General features: G+C 45.1%; 1 protein-coding gene across 2 annotated transcripts in view; it reads left to right on the forward strand.

Moving 5' to 3' along the window:
- The first annotated feature begins 3,436 nt into the window (after positions 1-3,436).
- hipk2 (homeodomain interacting protein kinase 2) overlaps positions 3,437-23,447 on the forward strand; it is a 74,870-nt gene continuing 54,859 nt past the window's right edge. The window contains exons 1-2 of one of the 2 annotated variants that reach the window (XM_071526304.1): positions 3,437-3,749; positions 21,119-22,289. In XM_071526304.1, coding sequence (XP_071382405.1) covers positions 3,731-3,749; positions 21,119-22,289 — 1,190 coding nt within the window. In that variant the 5' untranslated portion in view covers positions 3,437-3,730. Of the gene's footprint in view, positions 3,750-21,108; positions 22,290-23,447 lie in introns of those variants that run through there. The other variant, XM_071526309.1, reaches the window with a different exon arrangement.

Raw genomic sequence — 23,447 nt, forward strand, 5'->3', positions numbered from 1 at the left:
CAGTGTGAGGCTCACAGACAGACATGAGTTTTCTCTGTAATTACAAGCCAAACAACCATGGTTGTTTGGCTTGTAATTACAAACAAAATAAACAGTAAAACAGATCAACAGTTTTGCTCAAAGGCAAATGACCCACCCAGTTTGCCTTAATCAGGGACTACAGCCTTAGGACAACTGCCACTATACCACTAAAGCCAATAACCTGCTATATACTAAATGTCTAAAGACTTTACTTTGTTTAGAAACTCTTACAGCTGTAAACACCTGGAGTCCACATACTGTATATCACTGCATTCTCTACTACATAAGCTGTTTTCAGTAATCGTTTGAAATAAATTCCCATACATATTCATTACATTCAACTACATTGTTTTGCCTCTGGCCATTTGTTTTTAGACTTACAGCAAATTTCGCAATAAGATAATGTGTCCAATGCTCATACATAAGATATCCTTGAATACAGTCTAACATCCCTTACAAAAAAGAACTGTAATAATTCTATAACACATTTTAGAAAGATAGCTACTATCCAAATATCACATCAAAACTTTTGAATATTATGCAGCTAAAATAAGTCAAAAGAATTACATCAAATTAAGTCCTAGGGATTGGGAGATAAAAAAACCCCCAAATCAAATCAACAATCATCAATTCAAAACAAAACATTAAGTCTGATAAACTCACTACAGAGTCCCACAAACACACTAGGGTCCTGATAGGAATATTATAGTGATGCCATGGGAGTGGAGAAAAACTATGAAGTACGGTAAGGTATAAACTCACTCACACACAAACACACTACAAGTCTCTATAAGAATAGTACTTACTGTGATTTTTGGTTAGAGTTGAGGCTACGATACAAAGAATTGCTCTTATCTCCTGAGTGCGCTGTAGGTTATTCTCACAGAACATAAGGCATCATGAAACATTGATAACAAACCTTATATGGGAGATTGTTGTTGCAGGTGACCAGGAAGACACGTATTCTGAAAATAAAACATATTCATGTGATCAGTGTACGGCAGAGGAAAGTGCAGGTTGTAACAAGGTACAGAGTAAAAACACACGTTTATACTGTCACCCATCTATCAATACACCTTGTCACTTGATGCTCACAGTGATGTTCCCCAGTGTCAAGCCAGCCAGAACATATAAACGTTTTTATTTTTCAAAATAAAACCCTTGTTGACAAACGTTTGTTGCAAACGATTTTTGTACCGTTTTTGAGAAAAAGAAAGTAACGACGTGAGAATACAAATATATTTTGAGGATGAATGTGTAGTGAGCTGTACTTTTTATGCGATTTTTATTGTTCCTTATTCAGTAGAGACTCCAATAGGCGTGCATAGGCTATGTATTAGTATTTTTTCCTCAAATGACAAGTTGAATGCTTTTATTTTGAAGGCAACCTCCCGTTCATACCGCTTTGACCGACAATCTGCAACGTCTTGTTTGATTACGTTTGTAGTTCTCCATGCACATACGGACTACATTTGTGCGTCAGTATTACTGACTGGAACTTGTAGGTCCACCACGAGTCACAACTATAATCTGGTATTCTTTATTCTCTATTAGCACTAATGCAATTAGCAGTAGATATCTGTAGATATGATAGGTCAATGCTATATGCAACTAAGAGAACAAATTAACAACGTTTCATTCGTTTATTTAATAAAATAAACTCAGTAGCTGGGCTGATGCGTGAATGGCATGATCAAACAATTTCAGACTGAAGTGAATTATTTCAAGGACAATTAGAGAACATTGATACATTGATGCTGTTGCTATAAACACATGGAAAAACACCTGTAGTAATCGTATAATTAATTTAAGCAGGATGCAATATATTTATATGGATAGGCCTATCATATATGATCTTATAGGAATATTACATGAGATGATTACGTGATTTTTGTTAGGGAAGCAAACAAACTAATTAGCTCTGATGGCAAATTCGCATTAGGCTTATCTGATGTTTTGATGCTAAACAAATAGGTCTATAGACCCCGTGGGCCTCTAAGATCTAGTTTTGCGTCCGTTACATGACCACAGGGCGGTGGTCCGGACCCATACTGTTTACAGGTTGTAGGCCTTGTGACATTCTTGCACTGGGTGAATAATTGTTTTACTCATTACAGCCCTGCCTATTTGGTATAGCTTAGAGCATCTGTGTCCACTGAAAATGTCTGTGCATCAGCTGAGTCAACAGAAGCTGAATGATCTTTACTTTTAATCCACCAAAACGAAAAGTCATTATGGTGTTCCTACAGGGACTTCAATAGTGAAATAATAGTGACCTTAGGGTTCTTTGTGGTATTTTCACTTATGGTAGGACCATATCACTCCTACAGTGACTTCTAGTTTTGCTGTAATATTTGTACACTATCCTTCTAAAATATAGGCTATTATAGGATTAGTGCTGTTCTTTTTCTTTTTTTCTTCTAGCCTGTTAAATTACTCCCTTCTAATACAACAGTGAATCAAAACGCACCCACGTCTCTGTACAACGAAATGTTTCATTTAGTGGTTGGGGCACATATTGCTGCGGGTGCATTTTAAGGTCGCTGGTAAATGACAGATTACTCACATTGTGTGAGCCTATGTAATCCGATTCCGCTCCAGTTCATTCTGTGAAAATCTCATGTCGTCATACTGTACTGTAGGAGCGCTTCATGCAGGCGTGACCAAACGCACACAGAATCATCCAACCTATATGCACTTTGCACAGCCTGAAAAGAAAACATGCACATTTGATCATCACGTCCACAGCCGATTGACGACAATGTAGCGTGCCTCAAATGTCACATGCCCACCTAATAGAGTAGGGTATTGACCTAATACGGCGACCCACAACGTTACTGAGCCGTCTGACTTGATTTGTCCATTTGATTATTAATGATCAGGCTGTAAGAATTCTATAACCGCCCTCAGCAAGACGAATTATTCTGATCCTATTATACATTTTAACTAGACACATATCACCGTCAAACCATACGTCATAATAGGAATATTATAGTGATACCATAGGAAATAAAACAAAAATATAGTGAACTACGACAAGGCCACTATAAACTGACTATTGAGCGACACAGAGATGCTATAAATCCGTATAGGAGTAGCCTGATATAGAGATTTTTTCATTCGGGTGGTTACAATTCTTCTATTTTCAACTAGTTTATTATCTGTTTGTCGACTATTAAAAATGCAAACATTTTATAGCCTATACATCTAAGCTGTTGTCTGTTATTACTAGTATTATTTTATTATTGTTGTTGTTATTATTGTTATTTATTGGGGGGTTCAGAGTGATGCATTCTTCTCCCCATTGAACGCGATCGACGCCATCGTCAATCGACTCCCACACTGTACACCAAACTCGCTGCGCTCTGACCACTGCAACTTTTGCAGAGACTCCTCACTCCACAGACATGTCGCACAATAGCTGAAGTAAACCTGTCAATTTGGCTCATCATCTGAGCCTCAAACAATTCACCATAGTCGGGATTTTAATTGCAGAGCTTCTCCTCTGTCGTTTTCCTCGGATCGGACCCGAAGTTTAAAAAAGCCTGGATATGAATTATGATCATTTTTCTCACTAATGAACTGGGCCAGTAATGCAGGAGACCGCGGCGACTCTCTCATCAGTGGTTCAAGATGGCAGATTTTTATTGAGTTTTGAACAGAAATCTCGCTTTATTTTTTGCCATGAATAACAGAAATCCTTGCACCGATGGCCCCTGTATACGAAGGTAAGACGTTTTGAAAACCTGCCGGGTTTTATGTGCGGAGATCAGTCATTTACTATATCAGTGTGATACAAATGAATTGCGGCTGATACAGAGGGAAGAGAGAGGAAGATGCGTTGCACCCTCTCCCCTTTGTGTCAAATTATACATCAGATATTTACATTACAGTTTTCTTAGCATTCGACAAGACTATTCCTGTCAAATCTCAGCAGCTTTTTATTCTAGCGCTGTTCGCTACAACTAAAGAATAATTGTGAATGCTCAGTCAAATTGTGGTGTCAGTCTGAGCTGTGTCCGTCAAAATACCCCTGATGTTTGCGATATAAGGCTGCAAATACACATGGATAAAGTCAGAGACTACGTGCAATGTAGCCTACATGTGTAACGACAGCTGGAAATGTTATGTTTTGTCCTGCTGTTTGTTCCTGGTAGAAATAAGAGCAATTGATCTAGTTGAAGAATGAGAGGGAGGAATGAAAGAAGGGGAGACTGATCGCCACCGAGTCTAGCCTGTATCCAGTCTCTCTCTTTTTCATCGCCCACTATTTAATATCAATTTTGAAAGTGACTGACTTCAGACGTTTCACCGCCTGGATCTATTTATTCAAAATGTTTATTTGTATTCCGAAAACCAAAGGCAAGCTTACACGCTGCCTGTTCGCTGTTGCTGCAGCATTATGGCTGTGACTAATCCAATTGTGAGAATGATACCCAGCGTGTTTCTCCAAATTCTTTGCCGTAATAAAGACAGTGCACTGCAAGGGACTAATTCAAACATAACCCATATGTTTGCATTGCAATGTTGTTGCACTGGCGGTCAAGGTATATGATTTAAAACAATGCACGCGGGCCATCAGTCCGGGTATTATCGGTGTCTGTGATTCTTCAGTTATAATACAATTAATAATACAGATAGGTTAAATGGTGTGATAAGCAGTGGTATTCGGGGGGAAAAAATGAATACAGCGGTGCGATGTTGTTTTTTTAATTTGATTTAATTCAGCTGCATCCTTCACAAGTAGGCTACTGTAGCCTGTAGAGATGCTCTTTTGACATATAATAGGATAGCCTAACCCATTATAGTATTAATAGTATTCTTTCCCGGCAATCATAGAGGAGACAGTGGGTTGACATACTGACCAATGTGCAAAGTGAAAGCTGGGACAAACCAATTGATTGCCCTTTATGTTTCCAGTATTTGTTTTTGAGCAGCCTCATGTTTAATATGTCCTTGTCTACTCTATAGTCCCTCTGCTGGTATGAAAAGGAACCCAATCTTTTGCAACAAATCCAGAATTACCCTTATGAAAAAGAACTATTTGTAAGTAATCCCACAGTACATTTTAGGAGGATACTATGCAAGATATCACTGGAAAACTCCAGTAGGAATATTTTGGTTATATTATGGTGATAGAATTGGAGATACAGTACGATAAGGTTGCTATGAACTCCTTATCAAGCACCTATGCTGAGTACCGTAGACGCACTCTAAGTTCCTATAGGAATATTATAGTGATTTTTCATTAGGGGTGGTGAGGCATAGACGCACAGCCCGAGACGCCAGCATTTCAACATGAAAAGGAAAGTTGAAATGAGACGCCTATGCAAAAGGTAATTAGTGTAAATTACATTCCCTGGCCTTTCCCTTCACCATGGAGAGGAGGAGAAGGGAAGAGAAAGAGGCAGCAGGGGGAATTAATTACCTTGCCTGTCCTCCTCAGTGGTAGAGAGGGCTGTTATGTAGAACAGTCATGGAAATGACCAAAGTCTCCAGTGGAAAATAGGTTTGGGGGGCCCTTCACATAGAATGAGACCGGCTATTATGTTGATGGCTCACTCTTGGCTACAGGGCAACTAATAACTTAAACCTGTATGATTAACTACTTCCTCCTTAGTTTGGAGTGCAGCTTATTGAGGATGAACAGTTTGAAGCAGACGTAGCTTCGGTTTTGTGATCCGACATTTCTAATCGTTCATTAGAATTTTGGGTCAGCGGGGTTCTGCAGTTCTTGACAAAGATTTCCAGCATCCTTTAGGGAACGGTTGCAGATGTTATTGGTTTTTTAGTGGTAATGCTGCTGCTTGTGTGAATGCGTGTCCGTGTTCCTGTTGGTTATGCCTTGTGTTTTTTTTGTGTGTTTGCCTTTGGTCCTTCTTGGCCCAGACAGAAGGCCATCAGGCGGGCCTGCTGGCAGGCAGGGCAGTGGTCTGATCACCCTGGGAGCCCGGTCTCATAACCCAAACTGACACCTTGATGGATGTCTGATGAACGGAGCAGGTCCAGCAGCCCCCAGCTGTGGAAAAGCTAATATTCAGACACAGCCAAACCCTTCTGCCTGCCTGCCTGCCTGCCTGCCTGCCTGCCTGCCTGCCTGCCTGCCTGGGAAGTGTGTGTTTGTGTGCTCATGCATGTGCATACGGCTATACTATCTGTATATGCATCCGCACACATGTGCCCTCAGCCATTCGGAGGGAGGGCGTGTGAGAGAATCAGACAGCCGCAGAGCCGGGCACCAGGCGACTTCATTTGCAGATCTGTCTCTCACAGGTCAACCAATATTCCAGAGAGCATTCATTCAGCGCCCGCCTGGAAAAATGGACAGAGAATGACTCAGAGGCTGATGATGATGGTGATGGTGGTGACAGGGACTGCAGCAGCAAAGGCAGATTGATGTTATATCCATCCACACAGCCATTATGTGTTAATGTGACTTTGAATTGCTTTGTGGTTTTCTTACAGAGGGAGCGCCGGGCATGGGGAATGCTCCCTGCCCTTGCTGAGGGGAAGTTACTCCCCTGGCTGCAATGTATGAGGACAGAGCAAAACACAGAATAAGACAGAGGGAGAGAGAGAGAGAGAGAGAGAGACTTTCTCAGAAACTGCCCTCTTTCCCTCCTCCCCTCACGCTTGTTTGGAGCGGGTTGATTGATACCTTCCTCATAGGCCGCGGCCCGGGCTTAGAGTCCAAGGTCGCTGCTTTTTAAACTTTGATTAGAATTGCAGGAAGAACCCCAGGGGCTTTCGGGGGCTTTCGGGGGCCGCGGCGGGGCCACACCCCATGGCAGAGACAGGGGGGGGACCAAGGAGGCTTCCTCTTCCTGACTGTTATGACAAGCAGGGTGGTGTGTGTTTAGCTCTTCACTGTCCACAGTGGAGGGAGAGATAGAGAGAGAGGGGGGAGGATAGTTAAATAGCTTGTAAGACAGGGGCTGATGGTTAAATGGCTTGTAGGAAAGAACAGTCATCACCTTCTCGGCCCTTGCATGTGTTGTTGTGAACATTCATCTCTGGCTTTCACTTTCACTCTGCGGCGTTTTGATCTGTTTGTTGACCTGGTGTATCACCTTATGACTTGTTTGGAGGGCGGTTTGCTCGGAAAGGGTTATGAAAATGGATAAGCTGTCTTTACAAGCATCACTTTTGCATTATTCAAAGTTTCCTCTCTGAATGGGAAACAAAATCCAGTGTTCAGGGATTCTTTGTGGTATTGATTTGTTGAAGCATTTAGTAGAAGAAGCTGAGGCTTTGGAGGGAGACAGAATGTGAGCTTTATGTGAGATGAGGTGTGTGTGTGTGTGTGTGTGTGTGTACGGGTGCGTGCGAGTGCGTGCTCACATTAGTTCTCTGTTGAAGACAGGGGAATATGTGAGCTCTCTGATGTGCTGAAATAGTTCACAGGTGTGATCTGAGGGCTTTGGAAACAGATGGGGGGGAGGGAGGGGAGCTTCAGACTGAACTGAAATGACAGGTTAGCCAGTTAGGCCAGGTAGGCCAGTCTGACACAGGAGGCCCAGCCTTGAATTTGAGCAGAATGGTACTGGTTATTTATATAGGCTCACCTCTTCTTATACTCTTTTCAACAAATTTATCTTGAGTAAAACTGCCTCCAGTACTTGAGCACATCATTCTTGTAGCTCTGTTGCGTGGAAGAAATTCAATTGAGATGCAAGCGGATTTTGCAATTCTCATTTTCTCCTCAGTCAGTAAGCCTCCTGTTTTAGCGCTTCTGCCATATGTTTCAGACCTCTCTCAGTAGAAACAACTCCAAGAGCAGCACTCCGAGGTCCTTGAAGCGAGAGGCACCATCAGTTGCTGACATTAGTTAGTTTTTATCGAAGGGGAAGAGGGAGACTGGATAGGATGGAGCCTCAACCCTGTTGACTGCTTACACGAGGCATTTCTGTGTTGGTTGTCATGCATGTGTGAAGGCCTTTTTTTCCCCTGCACTGTTGTTTCACACTGTGTTTGGTGTCAGCTTGTGTGGAACAGCTGCCTCTGGCTCTGACTAGCAGAAATATGGACTCCAAACCCTGTTAGGAAAATAGTGTTATCGTCAGTTGCTTTAGTTACTGGGCTGATATATAAAAAAGAACACCTGTTTAATAAGGAATTTTGTTGCACAATGAGATATCGACATTTACTCAAAAAGTGATTGATAGCACAACATTAAAACAATTTATAGAACAATTTATTAACTTTATTCTAAATGGAAAGATAGCATTTTCAATTTGACGATGGCTGATCGGGTGGCACTTTACCTTAAATGTATCCTCCTTCTTATGTATATGTCAGGGAAAATGTGAGGAAAAATAGCAAACTACTGGATGACTGTTCCTCTTTAATGTGAATAAACTAAAAGTCCAAGTGTAATAAGCTCTACTCAAAGAGTGTCAGTAAGAGTAGTGTCCATTAAAAGGTAAGATGCAGAGAGTCTCTGTACCATATGAGAGACATACATTGCTTTGATTTGCTATGAGAGCAGAGGTTCAAACAAAGGTTAGCATTTTACTGCTCCTTAATAGAGCGCATAGTGAATAAGGGCTTTTGTTAACTTGGACCTGTTAAGCAATAATTACACAGGGATTCCTAGAGCATAAAGGGCACTTTTTATGCAGAGGGCGTCAAGTCTCTTTTATACGCGAGTGCTATTTCACACTGCAGCGCGGGTTTGATCTGCATTTTCCTCACATGCCTTATATTGCACGCTCATTCCGCAGTCTCTCATCATCTGCCCATGACCCCCCACCACCACCACCACTACCACCAAAACCACCACCCCACGCTTCCCTGCTCCTCCCCTCCATCTATCTCTTATCTGTCGCTCCACCCTCCTCTGGTTGTCGATAAGCCTAGAGGCCATTGGTCAGCGGCGCGCACGGTGCCCATGTGACACGGTAGCGACAGCCTGATGGCCAGATTGGAAGCCCCATGTATGTGTGCGTGTAATTGCTGGGGGTGCATGGAGGAGGCTGGACTGTGAGGTCTGGCCACTGTAGCTTTTTTTTTTGTTCTGGTAATCAAGACCCCCACCCAAAAACCCCTCAGCCACCCCCCACCACTCCCCATCCTGAAGCCCCGCTACCTCCCGCCCCGGCCCCCCAGCCCGTCTTATTGCCTTGTCCCATCACTAACCCCCATACCAAACCAGCAGCCTGTTTTTTGGTGCACATTGTCCATGGCCTTAATCCTATTGTTTGCGATAATGTCCCCCATACCAGTCCATTTGACATGGCACTCTCTGGAAGAGAACAACAGCGCTGGCTGCCTGTATTTATCACTGCCTCATTTGGCCTTTCAGCTTGACATGTCACATTACGCATACAAACATGGAGCTACTAAAAGAGTTGAACAAAGCCTCTAATGTGCTGCAAAGACAACAGTTGATGTAAGGTACTACATTTGAAAGGGTTACTGTAACTACCCCAGATAGTTCACTCGCAGCTGGTTCATAAAAAAAAAAAAAAGAAAAGAAAAAAAAAACATCCTAACCATCTCTTCATATTCTATGAAGCCTTTCAGAGTGAAAAATGGTTTGCAGTTTTTAATCAAGCCTTTCATATCCTCCACATTTTTCCTGCGTCTTCCGAGGGAAAGAGCAGGCGGGAGAGAGCGAGAATAAGAGAGGGAGAGAGAGGCAGAGAGAGAGAGAGAGAGAGAGAGAGAGAGAGAGAGCGAGGGGGGGGGGGTGGGTGGGCTGCTGTTTACAGACAGATATTGAAATGAGTGGAGAAGGCCTGAATTACCCTGTAAGTGTAGGGGATTGAGGGTAGGGGTTGAGTGTTTCGGGGGATATACGCTCTCAGATACATCAGCGCAGACAGCTATGGGCTTCACCTTGTACAGCCAGGCGGTGCAGACCCGGTTGCCGGTGCCAGCCCCATCACCAGTCCTGGCTCCGGCCCCTCTCGGTCATGGAAGGGAAGCGGAGCGTCGGCCCGGCTGCTGGCGGCCCCTTCACAGATGGCTGCAGGTACAGCGCTACGCTTGGCTGATAACCAAAGGACTTCAAAGCTCAGACGAGCGCTCAAGCCCATTTCTGTCCGGAGCCAGGAGGCGAGAGGCACAGAGCAGAGAAAGGAGACAGCATTAGACAGGGACCGGGACAGTCAAAAGAGTCAACAGGCATGGAAATGAGCAGCTTTAGCCCTTCTCCTCTCCCTCCGCTCTCTTTTTGTGCAATATTTGCTCCCATATTGTCGTTCGCATACTCGCTCGGCCTTTCTGTGCTTCTCATGCACTCTTTCTCCCCCCCCCCCCCTATCTCTCGTCGTCTTGCTTTGAACGCGCCGCGTGTTTCTCATTATTAGACGACTGTGAAAGTAGTTGTGATGACACATACCGATGCTAGCCAAGAAGGAAAATAAAATGCGACTGTCGCTGTTACAAATGGTGGCCCCTCCCTAACGAAGGACATCCTTTGTGCTTTAATTTGGTTCATTTTGGGGATCCTCTTGGGAGTCCTTGATTCCTTGTAAATTCAGTTTCAGTAGACGGTGGGCTGGTGGTTACGTATCAAAAGCAGCAGGAGGGGGAAGTGACGAAATATGCTGATAGAAAGCAGATCACAGGCGGTATAAGATTTAGAGCTATGAGATGCAGTAAAATAGTCTCTCTGCAGCTATTTGATATTCACACATGTAGAGAAAATCCTGCACATTTTATCTTTACTCTGCAGTTTACGGATCAGACCACTCTTCCCCTGATTCCCTGACTTGGGAAGTGGTCTATGTTCCGGCTCCATCTCCCCAGTGCTGTTTATAATTGCGCCCACCCTCACTGCTGAAAACTGAACAGTTATTAGCTTTTATGAGCTTTTAGGGATACTGTAGAGAGGGAAGGATGATAAGAAGTCATTGATTCAAGGAGACAACCCCATGGCTCCAATTCCTCTCCACTCCTGACGTGAGAAAATCCTGAGACTGAATGTCCTAACAGACAGAAACATTTCCCCACAGCTGCTGCATGAACATCTCTGTTTAGTAACTTTCAGTTGCAACATAAGAAAATTAATTTGCTTGTTATTTCATCTCCATGTGAGCTTTCATATTAAAAAAATAATGTAACATTAAGGTTCCAGAAATGGTTTTATTCCCATTCTTTTTTCCTGAAAGATTCAGAGCAAGTTAATTGTATTAAGTGTTTTTTTTCTTTTGACCTCACTCATCCTTTTTTATTTTAGTAGAAAAATCTGCGGTTTGATTAGTTAACAAGCGTTTTTCTGCTCAAACAACCGGAAACTTTAAAAATTCCAGCAGGAAAGGTTGCTCAAACACTCTCCATTAAAACATGACTTATTCTAATAAAGATTAAACATGCGACCTTTCAGTCATGGGAAAACGTAACCACACAACATTCAGCGAGAAATGTGAAGGTCATGCTAAGATCCCGTAGATGTTGGTGTCTTCCACTTGCTACTAGTTCCATACGCTCTGCTGTAATGGAAATGAGGATTTGGATGGCAATAGCAGTTGACTATTCATATTTCTGGGCCCCTGTGCTCTGTGTTGCTACATAGAAAACAGGCCTTGCGCCCTTTACAGCCACTCCTCACTTCAAAGCCTCAGGCACATCATGGCTAACCAGCAGCTCTGCCTGGCAGCCTTTTGAACTGACCCTTCCATTCAGCCTGAGAGACAGGGAGCGAGAGGGAGAATGGCAGAGAGAGATAGGGAGTGACAGAGAGAGAAAAAGAAAGGGAGAGATGGAGGGAGGGGAGCGGGGTTGGATAGATGAATACCCTCTTCCCCAGAAGAGCTGGGGGCCCATGGGCCTCAGGGGCACTGCCAGAGGTCAGGGGGGGTGGTTGGGGGTTTGGTGGTGGGTGGGGAGGGGAGCCATTGGTCTAAGAGGGATTTAGGTGGTAGTGGTGAGGGTAGCGGGGCGTTGGGGGTTGTAGATCTCGCCCCTCGTCTCCTCCAACCTGTCTCCTTCTTACATCTAGGATCAGTGCTCTCCTCTGCTCCCCTGACGGAGCCCAGCAGCTGCACACACACACACGCATATAAACACGTTCCCACCCTTCCTTCACTTTCAGAGAAGCTGGCCCAGAAAAAGGCCAAAAGCTGACCTTTAGCTATGAGGACCTGTCCTCCTTCCTCCGCCGCTCCGGAGCCGTCCGGGCCGGGCCAGTTGTTTTTACCTCATTAGGTCTCTGAGAGATGGAGGCGGCGTGCGAGTCTGGGTTCTGCATTCATAAACATGAAACCGAAGGACTTAAGGCGCAAGCATGGCGGCGTTATTGGCACCCATCTCAATACCTTCACCATTTAACCTCATTAAATTCCTCGTAACTTTTTATTAGCCTGGACAAAAAAACCAACAAAAAAACAAAAAACAAAACCTCTGCCAGGCTAGTAGGCACATAGCATTTCCATGTTTCATTCCATTCATAAACAACCTTACAGTCAGATTAATAATTATTTTGTAGCTTCCTCCTGCCTATCTTTTCCACTTCCACCAAAAAACTCACACTATACATATGGATTTAGTGTGCAATGCTTTTTTCTGCTTTCATATGCTTTACAAAGCATACTGTAAGTTTGTTATATATAATTTCACAACACATAACTCTTCTTATTCTCCTTCTGAGGGTGTTTATGTGTCATGCAAGCCCATTCAAGCGTGGCGAAAGGCACTTCCTATACACAGCCACTCGCAGTGTGGGTGTTAAACACTGATGGTCAGAGTAGCCATTCCCTGCCTGGTTTTGGCTGTTATTTGTGACTGTGAGGACACTGTAAATATAATCGGCTAAAGCCATGATGTTCACGCTGAATCAGACGGAGAGGGCTGAGTTGGCTGGCCATATTTATTACCTCAGCTCTGTGGCCAGAAGGACTCAACAGCTATGTTTACGACACACTGTCAGTTGGATTAAGGACACATATGCCTTGCTAAATTGGTATGTTGAGCACATGTGTGTGTGTGTGTGTGTGTGTGTGTGCGTGCGCGTGCGTGTGCGCGTGCGCGTGCGCGTGCGCGTGCTATAATCTTCTAAAAGCTCTTTGACCATATAGTGTGGCAGGCCTCCTTACTTTGTGAAAGAACAGAAGGAGAAAGAGAGAGACTCTATAGTGCTAGAAAAACACAGAGGGAGTGAGAGAGAAAAAAGAGATTAAGAGATTAAAATAATTTAATAGGTGTGCATATGAATGAGTCACCTGTGCTATGAAGGCAGGCGTACATGTTGAGGCATTTGAGAGGGAGAGAAGGTGTCTATAGTCTAAATGAGTCTGATCCGTGGCCTTAACAGGCCCTGAGCAACAGCTTCACACACCCCGCTGAAATATCACACTCTCCTGTTGCCTGGGGAGGCATGGGCCATCCCTAACTTGTATCTGATAGCTAAGAGCAGAGGGAGGTGGGGCAGTGGGGAGACAGGGGAGCAGGAGGCCGGCCACATGTGAGGGATATAAAGTGTATGTGCTGTTGATGTGAGGTGGATAGGAGCTGCGTGCTGGCCAAGGCCCCATTCTGCTGCTGTATGACACTCTCTCTCTCTCTCTCTCTCTCTCTCTCTCTCTCTCTCTCTCTCCTTCAAGCTACACGCACTAGCACCAGTACTTATCATTACCAAACACATTGACCGCCCTATATGTCTCGACGTGTCATTCAAACCCACCCTGTGCCACCATGTTTCAAGCTGACAACTTGGAAAGCAACTCCCATCAAGAGCTGAAGATAACGGCTCGTAATGTCTAGTAATGACAATGCCAGTCTTTTGAACCCACTGTGCACAAGCAAACAAACGAGCAAGAAATCGGTGAAATCTTTTCATTATGTCCACGTCTGCTTATACCAATTCTTGGAAACTCATGCCTCTCTTCCCCCTGTTCCAAGCTATCAGTTTGCTGTTGAAATACAACTGTGTTTTGAAAACACAGAAAGCGGTGGCCCTGCCCGTCTGTTATTGGTCCCCGGGTGCCTGGTCAGGTTGGACTGGTTCCTCTGTGGTCGGGGTTCACCAGCGGGCCGCGAAGGGGTGGGGCATCTGATTGGTCCCTCTGGGTGTGTGTGTGTGTGTGTGTGTTGGGGTGGTAGTGGGGTGTTTCATGCATATTGTCTCCACATAGCTAATATGTTACGGCTTTGACAAGTACTTACGGGAGTCACAAGAAGCACAAATAGTCATATGACGCATATTTGTTAATGCACAAATTCGCCATAGAGCTGAAAAATGCATTGATGCATGTCTGTGTGTATACAGCTACAACCCAACACGTGCATACAGATGCATGCACACATGCAGACAGTTGCATCCAGTGTTGTGTGCATTGGTGGTGTTGAGTGTGCAGACCAGGCCAAGCCTTGTTCCAGCAGTATGTTTGATATTAATGCAGCAGTGTTGATCCCCGAGTTCAAGAGCACACCGAGAGAGTCTGTTCCATGGGACAGGGCAGGGTGGCAGGGAGGGGCGATGATGCCATCTCTTCAAAAGACTAGTTACTAGTCTTTGCCTTCAGTTCTTTTTCTGCCTCTTTTTGTCTCTCGCTCTCTCTTTACACGAGTATCATCTCTATAGCCTGCTCCAGAATCAATTTTATATAGCGCTCATGCTATAAGAATTAAACTCATTAAACACTTTGGACATGATAATCACATTAGCTGGGGTTAATAGAATTCTGAACCTCAGAAATGGTATACCTGTTTGGAATATCTTACTTTATTGGCTTGTCTGCTCACAGACAACCCAGATATAATAAGAAGGGGTCACACATAATGCAAAGGTGGATCTATTTGTTTTGTTTTGGGTTTTTTTTTTTGTTTTGTTTTTTTTGTTTTTTAAATTAATCCATTTGTTTTGTTCTGTCTCTCCTATTTGTCGGTTGATTGTTTTTGTCTGGGAATATAATTTTATTTGCGTGGCCAGGAAGATGTTGGATCCCTTGGAAATAAAATTAAGGGCTCCATCTGCAAAAGGTTCCTTTGCAAAACTCATTCTGCTTTAGGCCCATTGTTGACTGAACATTAGAGTGAATAATGGTTGAACTATTGATAGATAGCTGATGGGAACCCGCTTCCTGGCGTGTTGTGTTGTGTGTGTGTGTGTGTTTGTGTGTCGCATGCTTTTGTGTTTCTATGTGAATGCATTCATGTATTTGTGTGTGTGTTTACATATCATTGGCTTCTGTCATTCACTCCTGAAGCACGAGGCATCGTCCTTTCAAAAGCTCAACTTGCAGCACAAGGCTGCCATTCACATTCACACTAATACCTCATAGCTATTCATGGCTCCTATTGGCCAATCTGTATCACACTGTAAAGCCCACGGCAAGATCCATACCATATTATCCACTGTCAAATCAATTTGTCATTGTGTTATGTCCTCCCCTATTGTTTTCCTTGTTGGGTTTCTGTGGCCTGCCTGCATATGTTTACCCCCTCATAATATAGCGTGTCCAGCTGTCATTGTTGATCCTAATGACAGAGAGGAAGTGCTGTGTAGTGGGCTGTTAGTTTCTTACTGTGTGTGAACGATAAGCGCTCTGGAGAGTGGCTGCTTATCAGGTGTGTGTCCCTGCATGGCCCTGCGCTGTGTGTGCAACATGGAAACTTTCAACTGTAGTCAAAGCAGCACAGCTTGATACAGTAGAGATCTCAATGGTAGTGTGGTCAAGCTTTGAGTAACAGGTGCCATTGGCTTCTGGGTGGTGGGCACCTTTCTGTCTCCCTCCTCCTTGTTCTGCATTGCCTCACATAAGACTTCACAGAACAAATAGTTTCTTTCTGTTTTGTTCCACATTCAACCTTTTATTTCTGTTGCAGCAAGGACATTTATTACCAGGCCTGGTTCTTTCTTTCTTTCTTTCTTTCTTTCTTTCCTTCTTTCTTTCTTTCTTTCTTTCTTTCTTTCTTTCATTCTTTCTTTCTTTCTTTCTTTCTTTCTTTCTTTCTTTCCCTTGCTCCCTCTCTGTGGGGAGGAAGTAGGGTGCTGTGCTTTGTACACTCGCTCCACTCGTGATTTGATTAATAAGAAATCCAGCTCAAGCAGAGTCACTCTGCCACCCCTCCTCCTCCTCTTCCTCCCCCTCCCCCTGCTCCTCCTCATCTCCCACTCCTCTCCTCCACCCTGTGCCTTGCTTCAGCGCCTGGTTAGGCTGACCTGGCAGTATAAACAAGCCAAATGTTTTTCTCACACCAGCCGTTTTATGGCCACACTTAACACGTGAATAGCAGACTGCTTATCTAGCCACAGTTGCCCCAGGGAGCTAGGGTTTGCAGCTTTAGTTTAGATTGGAAATGCTTGTGTTGTAACTTTAACTGAGTGTTAAGTAAGTAAGTCATGATGGCTCAGGCACAAACTAAGGTAGTTAAGAGATTCTGAACTTTGTTTCACATGAGTTGGTGTGAATGTGTGTAACTGTGTTTACATATGTGTGTCAGCGCTCCTATGTGCACCCACATGTGGACATGCATGTGCTTGCTTGTGTGTTTGTGAGTGTGTGTGTGTATGTGTGCCCGTGTATATGCACATGCACTGGAACGTGCTGACCGAACATGTTATCTCACAGCATGTTGTATCTGAGGCAGTTTGCTTCCAGGAAGGGCAGAGAGTAGGGAGTGTCACATTTGCAGCAGGCATGCTGCTGATTTATGGGCTGAGAAGCCCTGTCAAACAGCATTCATATTTGCCTTATAGGCCGTCCATATGCTGGATGGCTGTTTGTCCTCTTTTGTGTTCGCGGGAGAGCTGAGAGACATGGCGAGGCAATTGCAACTGGTCAAATAGTGTGGTCGGGATGGGCATAAAGGCTGATAGAGCAGCAGCCTGCACGTTTGTGTGCGAGGCGGAGAGACAGTATCTCCCTGCTTGATGCATTATTCTATAAATAAGCAGAGATGAGAGAGCTAAAAAAGTGGACAGGGTGGTCAATAGTGGCCGCGGGTGATGAGAGAGAGAGAGAGAGAGAGAGAGAGAGAGAGAGAGAGAGACCAGCTCCCCGGCAGGCAGGAACACAAGGCTGGACTAAATGACATGGGTGCCTGCTCTGTAGGGACAGCATGTTCCTCCTCAGTGGTGCGCTCGTTCCTGCGTTCAACCCCCAACTGTCTGTCACTGCCCCCGCCGCAGCTTTTCCAACAGCGGGCCTGTTGCTCATGAGGCCCTTGCACACATCATAATATTGGCATAAATTAGTGGAGGTGTGGAGGAGTGTTTAGAAAAGGGTGGAGGCATGGGAAGTAATGCCTTACACACACACACACACACACACAGCAGCAGAGGGTGAGATAATGCTTCGTCTAGACAGTCAGAAGTCACTTCATTAGCCGATTTGTCCCCCCCCCCCCCGCACCCTCCAGTCAAACAGACCCAGTTTTGGGAGAGGGCCATCAGACGGACCTCCTGTGAGTGTGTTCGGGTCTCCGGACAGGAGCGGCTTCATCTGTGTTGGCAGCCATTATGCCACAGGAAACAGTTGAGTTACATCCATGCAGGCCAGGGGGACAGCCACCAGACAGACCTGACCACCGTCTCTGGATAGTTTCCTAGGTGACAGCTGGGGGCTTGGTATCTATCCGCTCAGCCATTATGCTGCAGAGCATGGACCAGTCACACTCTGGATATTGATTGATGAGATATATTTAACCACATGGGCTGATTTTATGTACAGGCAGTACTCAGTTCACAGTATTAGACGGATATAAAGTGAAAGAAGATGAAATTTCTGTTTATCTCAGCCTTACGTTACAAGCATGTTTAAATTGTGCGTGGTGTAAAGCTCAGCATTTCAGGGACAGGCACAGATGATTTCACTAATACCCAAATTTCACATTAAAAGAGGTTTGACCAGTATCACTTGTAATTACCAAGGACCATTTGGAAAGTTTGGTGGAATCTAAAGGGTTCCTCATCAATACTCTGTCGTGTTGTCCATGGAGAATAAATGACGAGTTTAATAAAAGAGAGAAAACAGAAGCAGGTCACAGGCTAGAATGTGAGGGCCACTCACGGCCCCTCTCTCCACCTTGTTTTTTCCCTCCCTCCCTTTCAGACCCTCTCCCACCCGTGCGTGGCATGCAGAACGGGTCTGATCCTCCCAAAAAGAAGATTAACAAACCCCTGACAGAGAAGTAATCTCTCTGAAAACATTGACTATTACCATTTCAACATGCTGCCTCCAAACAGTGGAAAATGCCTCTCTGGTATGCTTAATTGCAGAGTGCGGGACTCACTGTGTTCCTTAAGGTATGCTAAATGGAAAGCCTTGGCTACTGAAGGCATTCCAACATTGTAAATGTAAAACAATGGACCTTTACAGTTTTATGCCTGGCATGGAGTTCAGAAATCCAAATAAACTTCAAGAGGGCATTTTCAAGGGAATGCCTTTGCACTGTGTTGTTTCCGACAACAGTATAGAGAGTTTGGTTGTTCAGGCTCTAGATCATAAATACTTTTGAACTTCAGCTCGGGTGAAGAATGATTCATGAGCACTGGAGTCGCTTTCCAATGAAGTATAATTGGTCACATTGTTGCCTGTGTATGTTGTCATGAGATAACATTCCAACCATTTGACCTCTTACTGTTGGTTCATTTAATTACTTATCTGTGTTCCCCACAGGGTTTAAAACTCTGTTGCTCTTTCTACAGCCTTTAGCTGTGTGGCAAAACCAGTGGTACAGAATTTCCTAACCGAGTCATGGATGAATTCCTAAGAGTTTCCTATGCATTTCTAAACAACATTTTTTTTTTCAGGCGCTTTATTTCAGTACTCAGTCTTTCCCAATTTAGGGGAACAGCCTGTGGCCTTCAGTTCATTGCACCATGTAGGCTAGGTCAAGTGAACTCTGTGACCACAATGTTAGAGCTGACAAGGAGTCAATGACTGACTAACATCGGGGTTGAGGAGGAATTTTGCATGATGGCTAATGGAAAGAGCAGTTAGCTTAGGCTTTGGCGTTGTAAAAACCAGAGCTATCCATAATCACGCTGCCAGATATGTAACGCTGGAATGTTCCATAAGAAGAACAGGCCAGCTCTGTGTCCGTCCATCCATCTTTCTGTCCATCAGTCTGTGCCTGTGATTATCCTGTCAGGCTCTCAGTCACACACTGTTGACGCTGCCCCGTGACGCAACCCATCATTCAAATTATTTTTAGCGTAAAGTCCAGGCACAGGAATTGGTAATCCAAGGAGTGACATCTGGCCTTCAGGGCTTATGTGATTAGCAGAGAGCCTTGCCCCTAATAGCCCAGCGGACGTTCTTCATTACCTCCCTGGACCAGCCATACCTAGGCTGGACATGAACTGACCAGGCAGGTGTATAAGGCAAGACATTTACTACATCTTAATGGCCATCCAGAGGACATACTGTATGTTTACCAATATCATGCTTGAGGCTTATCTAAGCACTAAGGGAAGCACTGAATTGCTATGCTAAAGCAGCCTCAACAGCCACCAGGCTTACGGCCAGCCCTCTAATGTGCAGTACAGCTCCAATCCTGCAGCATTAGGGCTAAGACCAGATGACCATGGAGATGACTAGTAAGTCCAAGCAAGGCCAGGAGGGAGGGATCCGGCAGGAGGGAAGAGAGAGACAGAGAGAAAGAAAAAAGAATAGAGAGAGAGGGAGAGAGATAGAGGTGAGAAGAGAGTTAAAAAATAAGCGAAGCGAAGTACAGTGGAGGGCTGCCAGCTTCCTACTGAATTAATCATCATCACCACTCAAAGGGCTAATAATGACAAAGTGACCAGGCATGTCCCCTCCTCTCTGCTTTCTGTCCGCAGAATAGACCCCGCATTTATAGAAGTCCTGCAGCCCAGGGGGAAAATGGTCCTCTCATTATCTTAGAACAGATCAAAAATCAAAACACCGGCTCTCAGGTTGTCCATTAAATACACAAAAGCAGCAATTTTTTAGCAGCAAACAATGTCAGAGTTTAAGGATTGTTTGCATGCATGGGTTTTGTTAGTGTCTGTGTGTTTACAGTGACTGCAGGAGTCTTTGAATCGAGCAACAGTTGATCAACAGTCAGGCCTAATTGTGTGTGTGGGTGTTGGCATGGCCAGGTGGAAGCTCTTAGTTTGTTAGTAGTAAACTAATTTTGGGCTTACTGGAAACTGTTTAAACATAGCATTACTGCAAGTCTCATGTAATCTGCCTTGTGCTGTAATAATAATTTCAGTGCTACAAACAAGCCTGTTTGAGAGAGAGATAAAGAAAGGGACTATTTTTGGGCAGTTGTTTGCTTGGAGAAGCTTTGCTTATTCTGAGGCAACTTATTCCCAGGAGTTCAGAGCACAGCCTCGCTGCAGTTTTGCTTTTGTTTTGTTGTCTTCAGGATCTGAGGTTGAGAGGGAGTTCAATGCCCCTCTGTTGTTTCCATAGTTAGTTGAATGAAATTTCTTCCACATCCTTCCTTAAAGTCAGTATTGTGCACCAATAAGTGCTGGGGCTGGGTTGTCTAGTTGGGAAGGAAATTGCGATCATTCCTTGAGACTCACACAACTTTTTGTGGGCCCATTTTTGTGTACAGTGTTGTATTGCTCTAACGTCTCTGTGGAGCGTCCCATGAAAGGGTATTCTTTTAGTATTCAGTCAGCCTGTTTACATTGCTGCAGATGGGAACAGTCGGGAAATGGCATTTCCTCTGCAGTGGTCCACATAAGCACTCAATCTAAACCTGCTTATCTTTCTGCTAAACATGCTGGCTTTCATTTTTGTTATATAACAATACATCAACCTCATTACATTGTAATTACAAAACAAGCAATCCATTTCTCTGAAATTTCCCATTAATGCAGTTTTACGACTGTACTAACTGAAGTTTGTTTACACAAAAAAGCACACAAAACTTATAGTACTACTGGCAAAAATAATTACGCTCTAACTCTAAAGCAATGCTAGATGATGGTTTGACAGTCAGTTAATGCTTATTCCTTTCCTATTATGTTACAGTGTTAAGAGGTTAAGACGCTGATGCATCAGCATAGACCCTATGTGTTTGAATGACCTGCCTTGACCCAAGCGGTCTTTATTTAAAGCTTCTGGCTACCACTCGTGTTTCAGACACTGTCTCAAATTCCTAACCTCTCACTTTCTCTCCCCTCCTGTCCTCTTTGCTCCTCCCCTCTGTTCCCCTCTTGTCACAGGTATGGCCTCGCAAGTGCAAGTGTTTTCCCCTCACACTCTTCAGTCAAGTGCCTTCTTTAGCGTGAAGAAACTGAAGGTGGAGCAGAGTTGTAACTGGGATATGACAGGGTACGGCACGCACAGCAAAGTCTACAGCCACAACAGCAGCAAGAACGTGTCGGCCGCCAGCGGGCCCCTGGGCATCAACGGCTCCCTGCAGGTAGCCAGCTCCACCCTGCCCTACGAGCAGGCGCTCATCTTCCCAGCCAGCGCGGGCCACATTGTGGTTGCCTCAGCCAGCAGCACTTCGGGGGCCGTGGGGTCTCTGCTGGGCAGCGGGGGTGGAGGCAGCAGCAGCAACGGCAGCGGTGGTGGTGGCGGCGGCGGCGTGGGTGGTGGGGTTGGCGTTCACAACCTGACGCGCCGCAGTACGGTCAGTCTCCTAGACACCTACCAGCGATGCGGGCTTAAGCGCAAGAGTGAGGAGCTCGACAACAACAGCAGCGTGCAGATCATTGAGGAGCACGGCCCGCCAATGATCCAGAACGGAGCAGCCAGCGGGGCCACAGTGGCTACGGTGGCCACCGCCACCTCCACGGCAACTTCCAAGAACAGCGGCTCCAACAACGAGGGGGACTACCAGCTGGTGCAGCATGAGGTACTCTGCTCCATGACCAACACCTACGAAGTGCTGGAGTTCTTGGGGCGAGGAACCTTTGGACAGGTGGTGAAGTGCTGGAAGCGGGGCACCAACGAGATTGTGGCCATCAAGATCCTAAAAAACCATCCGTCGTACGCACGGCAGGGTCAGATTGAGGTCAGCATCCTGGCGCGTCTCAGCACGGAGAGTGCAGATGACTACAACTTTGTGAGGGCCTACGAGTGCTTCCAGCACAAGAACCACACGTGCCTGGTATTTGAGATGCTGGAGCAGAACCTGTACGACTTCCTCAAGCAGAACAAGTTCAGCCCTCTGCCCCTCAAATACATCAGACCCGTGCTACAGCAGGTGGCCACAGCCCTAATGAAGCTGAAGAGCCTGGGGCTGATCCATGCTGACCTGAAGCCAGAGAACATCATGCTGGTGGACCCGTCCAGACAGCCCTACAGGGTCAAAGTCATTGACTTTGGCTCAGCCAGCCATGTCTCCAAGGCAGTCTGCTCCACTTATCTACAGTCCAGATACTACAGGTAAGAGAAACCATTTGAAAGAATAATTGTTTAAATGAATAGAATACACAACAATTTTGTCATACTCATTTGTGTTAGAAATGTAACATGGCAGCCACAGCGATGAAAGGGCACAAAAAAAGAGATGTGTCAGGAAGGGTAGTTATTTTCTCCTTCAATTTGTTCTTGCTCATACTGTTTGAATGATCATAGTGCTTTCCGCATCTTGTTTGATTTATCCCTGCTTTTATAGGAATGTTTTCATAGTTGAGCTGATTATTTGGCCAAAGGCTCAAATTTGCTGCCAGTCTTATGAGCTGCTAAAGTCCTCGCTCTCTTTCCACTCCCAGTCTGTCTTTTCTTTTTGCTTGTATCCCCTTAGTTAACCCCCTTCCAGTGTGGGATAGGGCAGTAAAACGCAAAGGCTTGCTGAGAAGCCAGCTGCTTATTGTGTTTAATATGATAAAACAAGCATGTTGTGATGTTGCTTTGAAGATTAAAGAAGGCCTGTTTAGTTGCCTCACAACCTGCTAAAGCTGCAGTAACGACATGACAGCACCTGGGAAATATTTGCAACAGTGACATTTTTTAGTGTCGCTGGGAGGTTCAGGGGAAGGAAGGCTTTTTTTTTTCTTTTTCTATTTTTCAATATAGGGTTTTAGAAAACAACTCAGAGAAACTCCCTCATTGAAGAAGGGCACTAATCACATGGGGCGGCAGTCTGCCCGTAGGTCTCTATCCACACCCCCCCACCCTCCCCCCCCCAGCTCCCCAGGGCCCCGGACCCCCAGCCCCCCATTGCCATGGCTGGCTCCCATTTCCCCCGGGATGGAGATGAGGGGTCAGCCTGAGTTCTCCTGTAATATGTCCCTGTAATCCACACCAGCGGGCCCTGCATTAGAACCAGATGACTCTCTGGGAAGGCCTTTCTTCTCCCGGTACTTCTTAAACAGTCTTTTTCGCCCACAGCAAACAGTGTGTTTAGGTTTCAGTGTTGGGGAACTGTGTGAGGAATCAAACAGTGTTCACATACACACAGAGAGACGCTTTGTTTGGGGCTCGGGCCTGGTGCTGGGCTGGGGGAAGAACAGGTGTGTGAGGCATGGAACCACACATGTGCACACATATACACACTCGCCCTCACACACACTCACACACACACACATACACATACACACG

This window comes from Centroberyx affinis, unplaced genomic scaffold (genome assembly GCF_046629955.1).
Source record: "Centroberyx affinis isolate AG114_WGS23_722 - 3 ecotype Tasmania unplaced genomic scaffold, CSIRO-AGI_Caff_v1 ptg000111l_1, whole genome shotgun sequence".
In the NCBI taxonomy this organism is placed as follows: Eukaryota; Metazoa; Chordata; class Actinopteri; order Beryciformes; family Berycidae; genus Centroberyx; species Centroberyx affinis.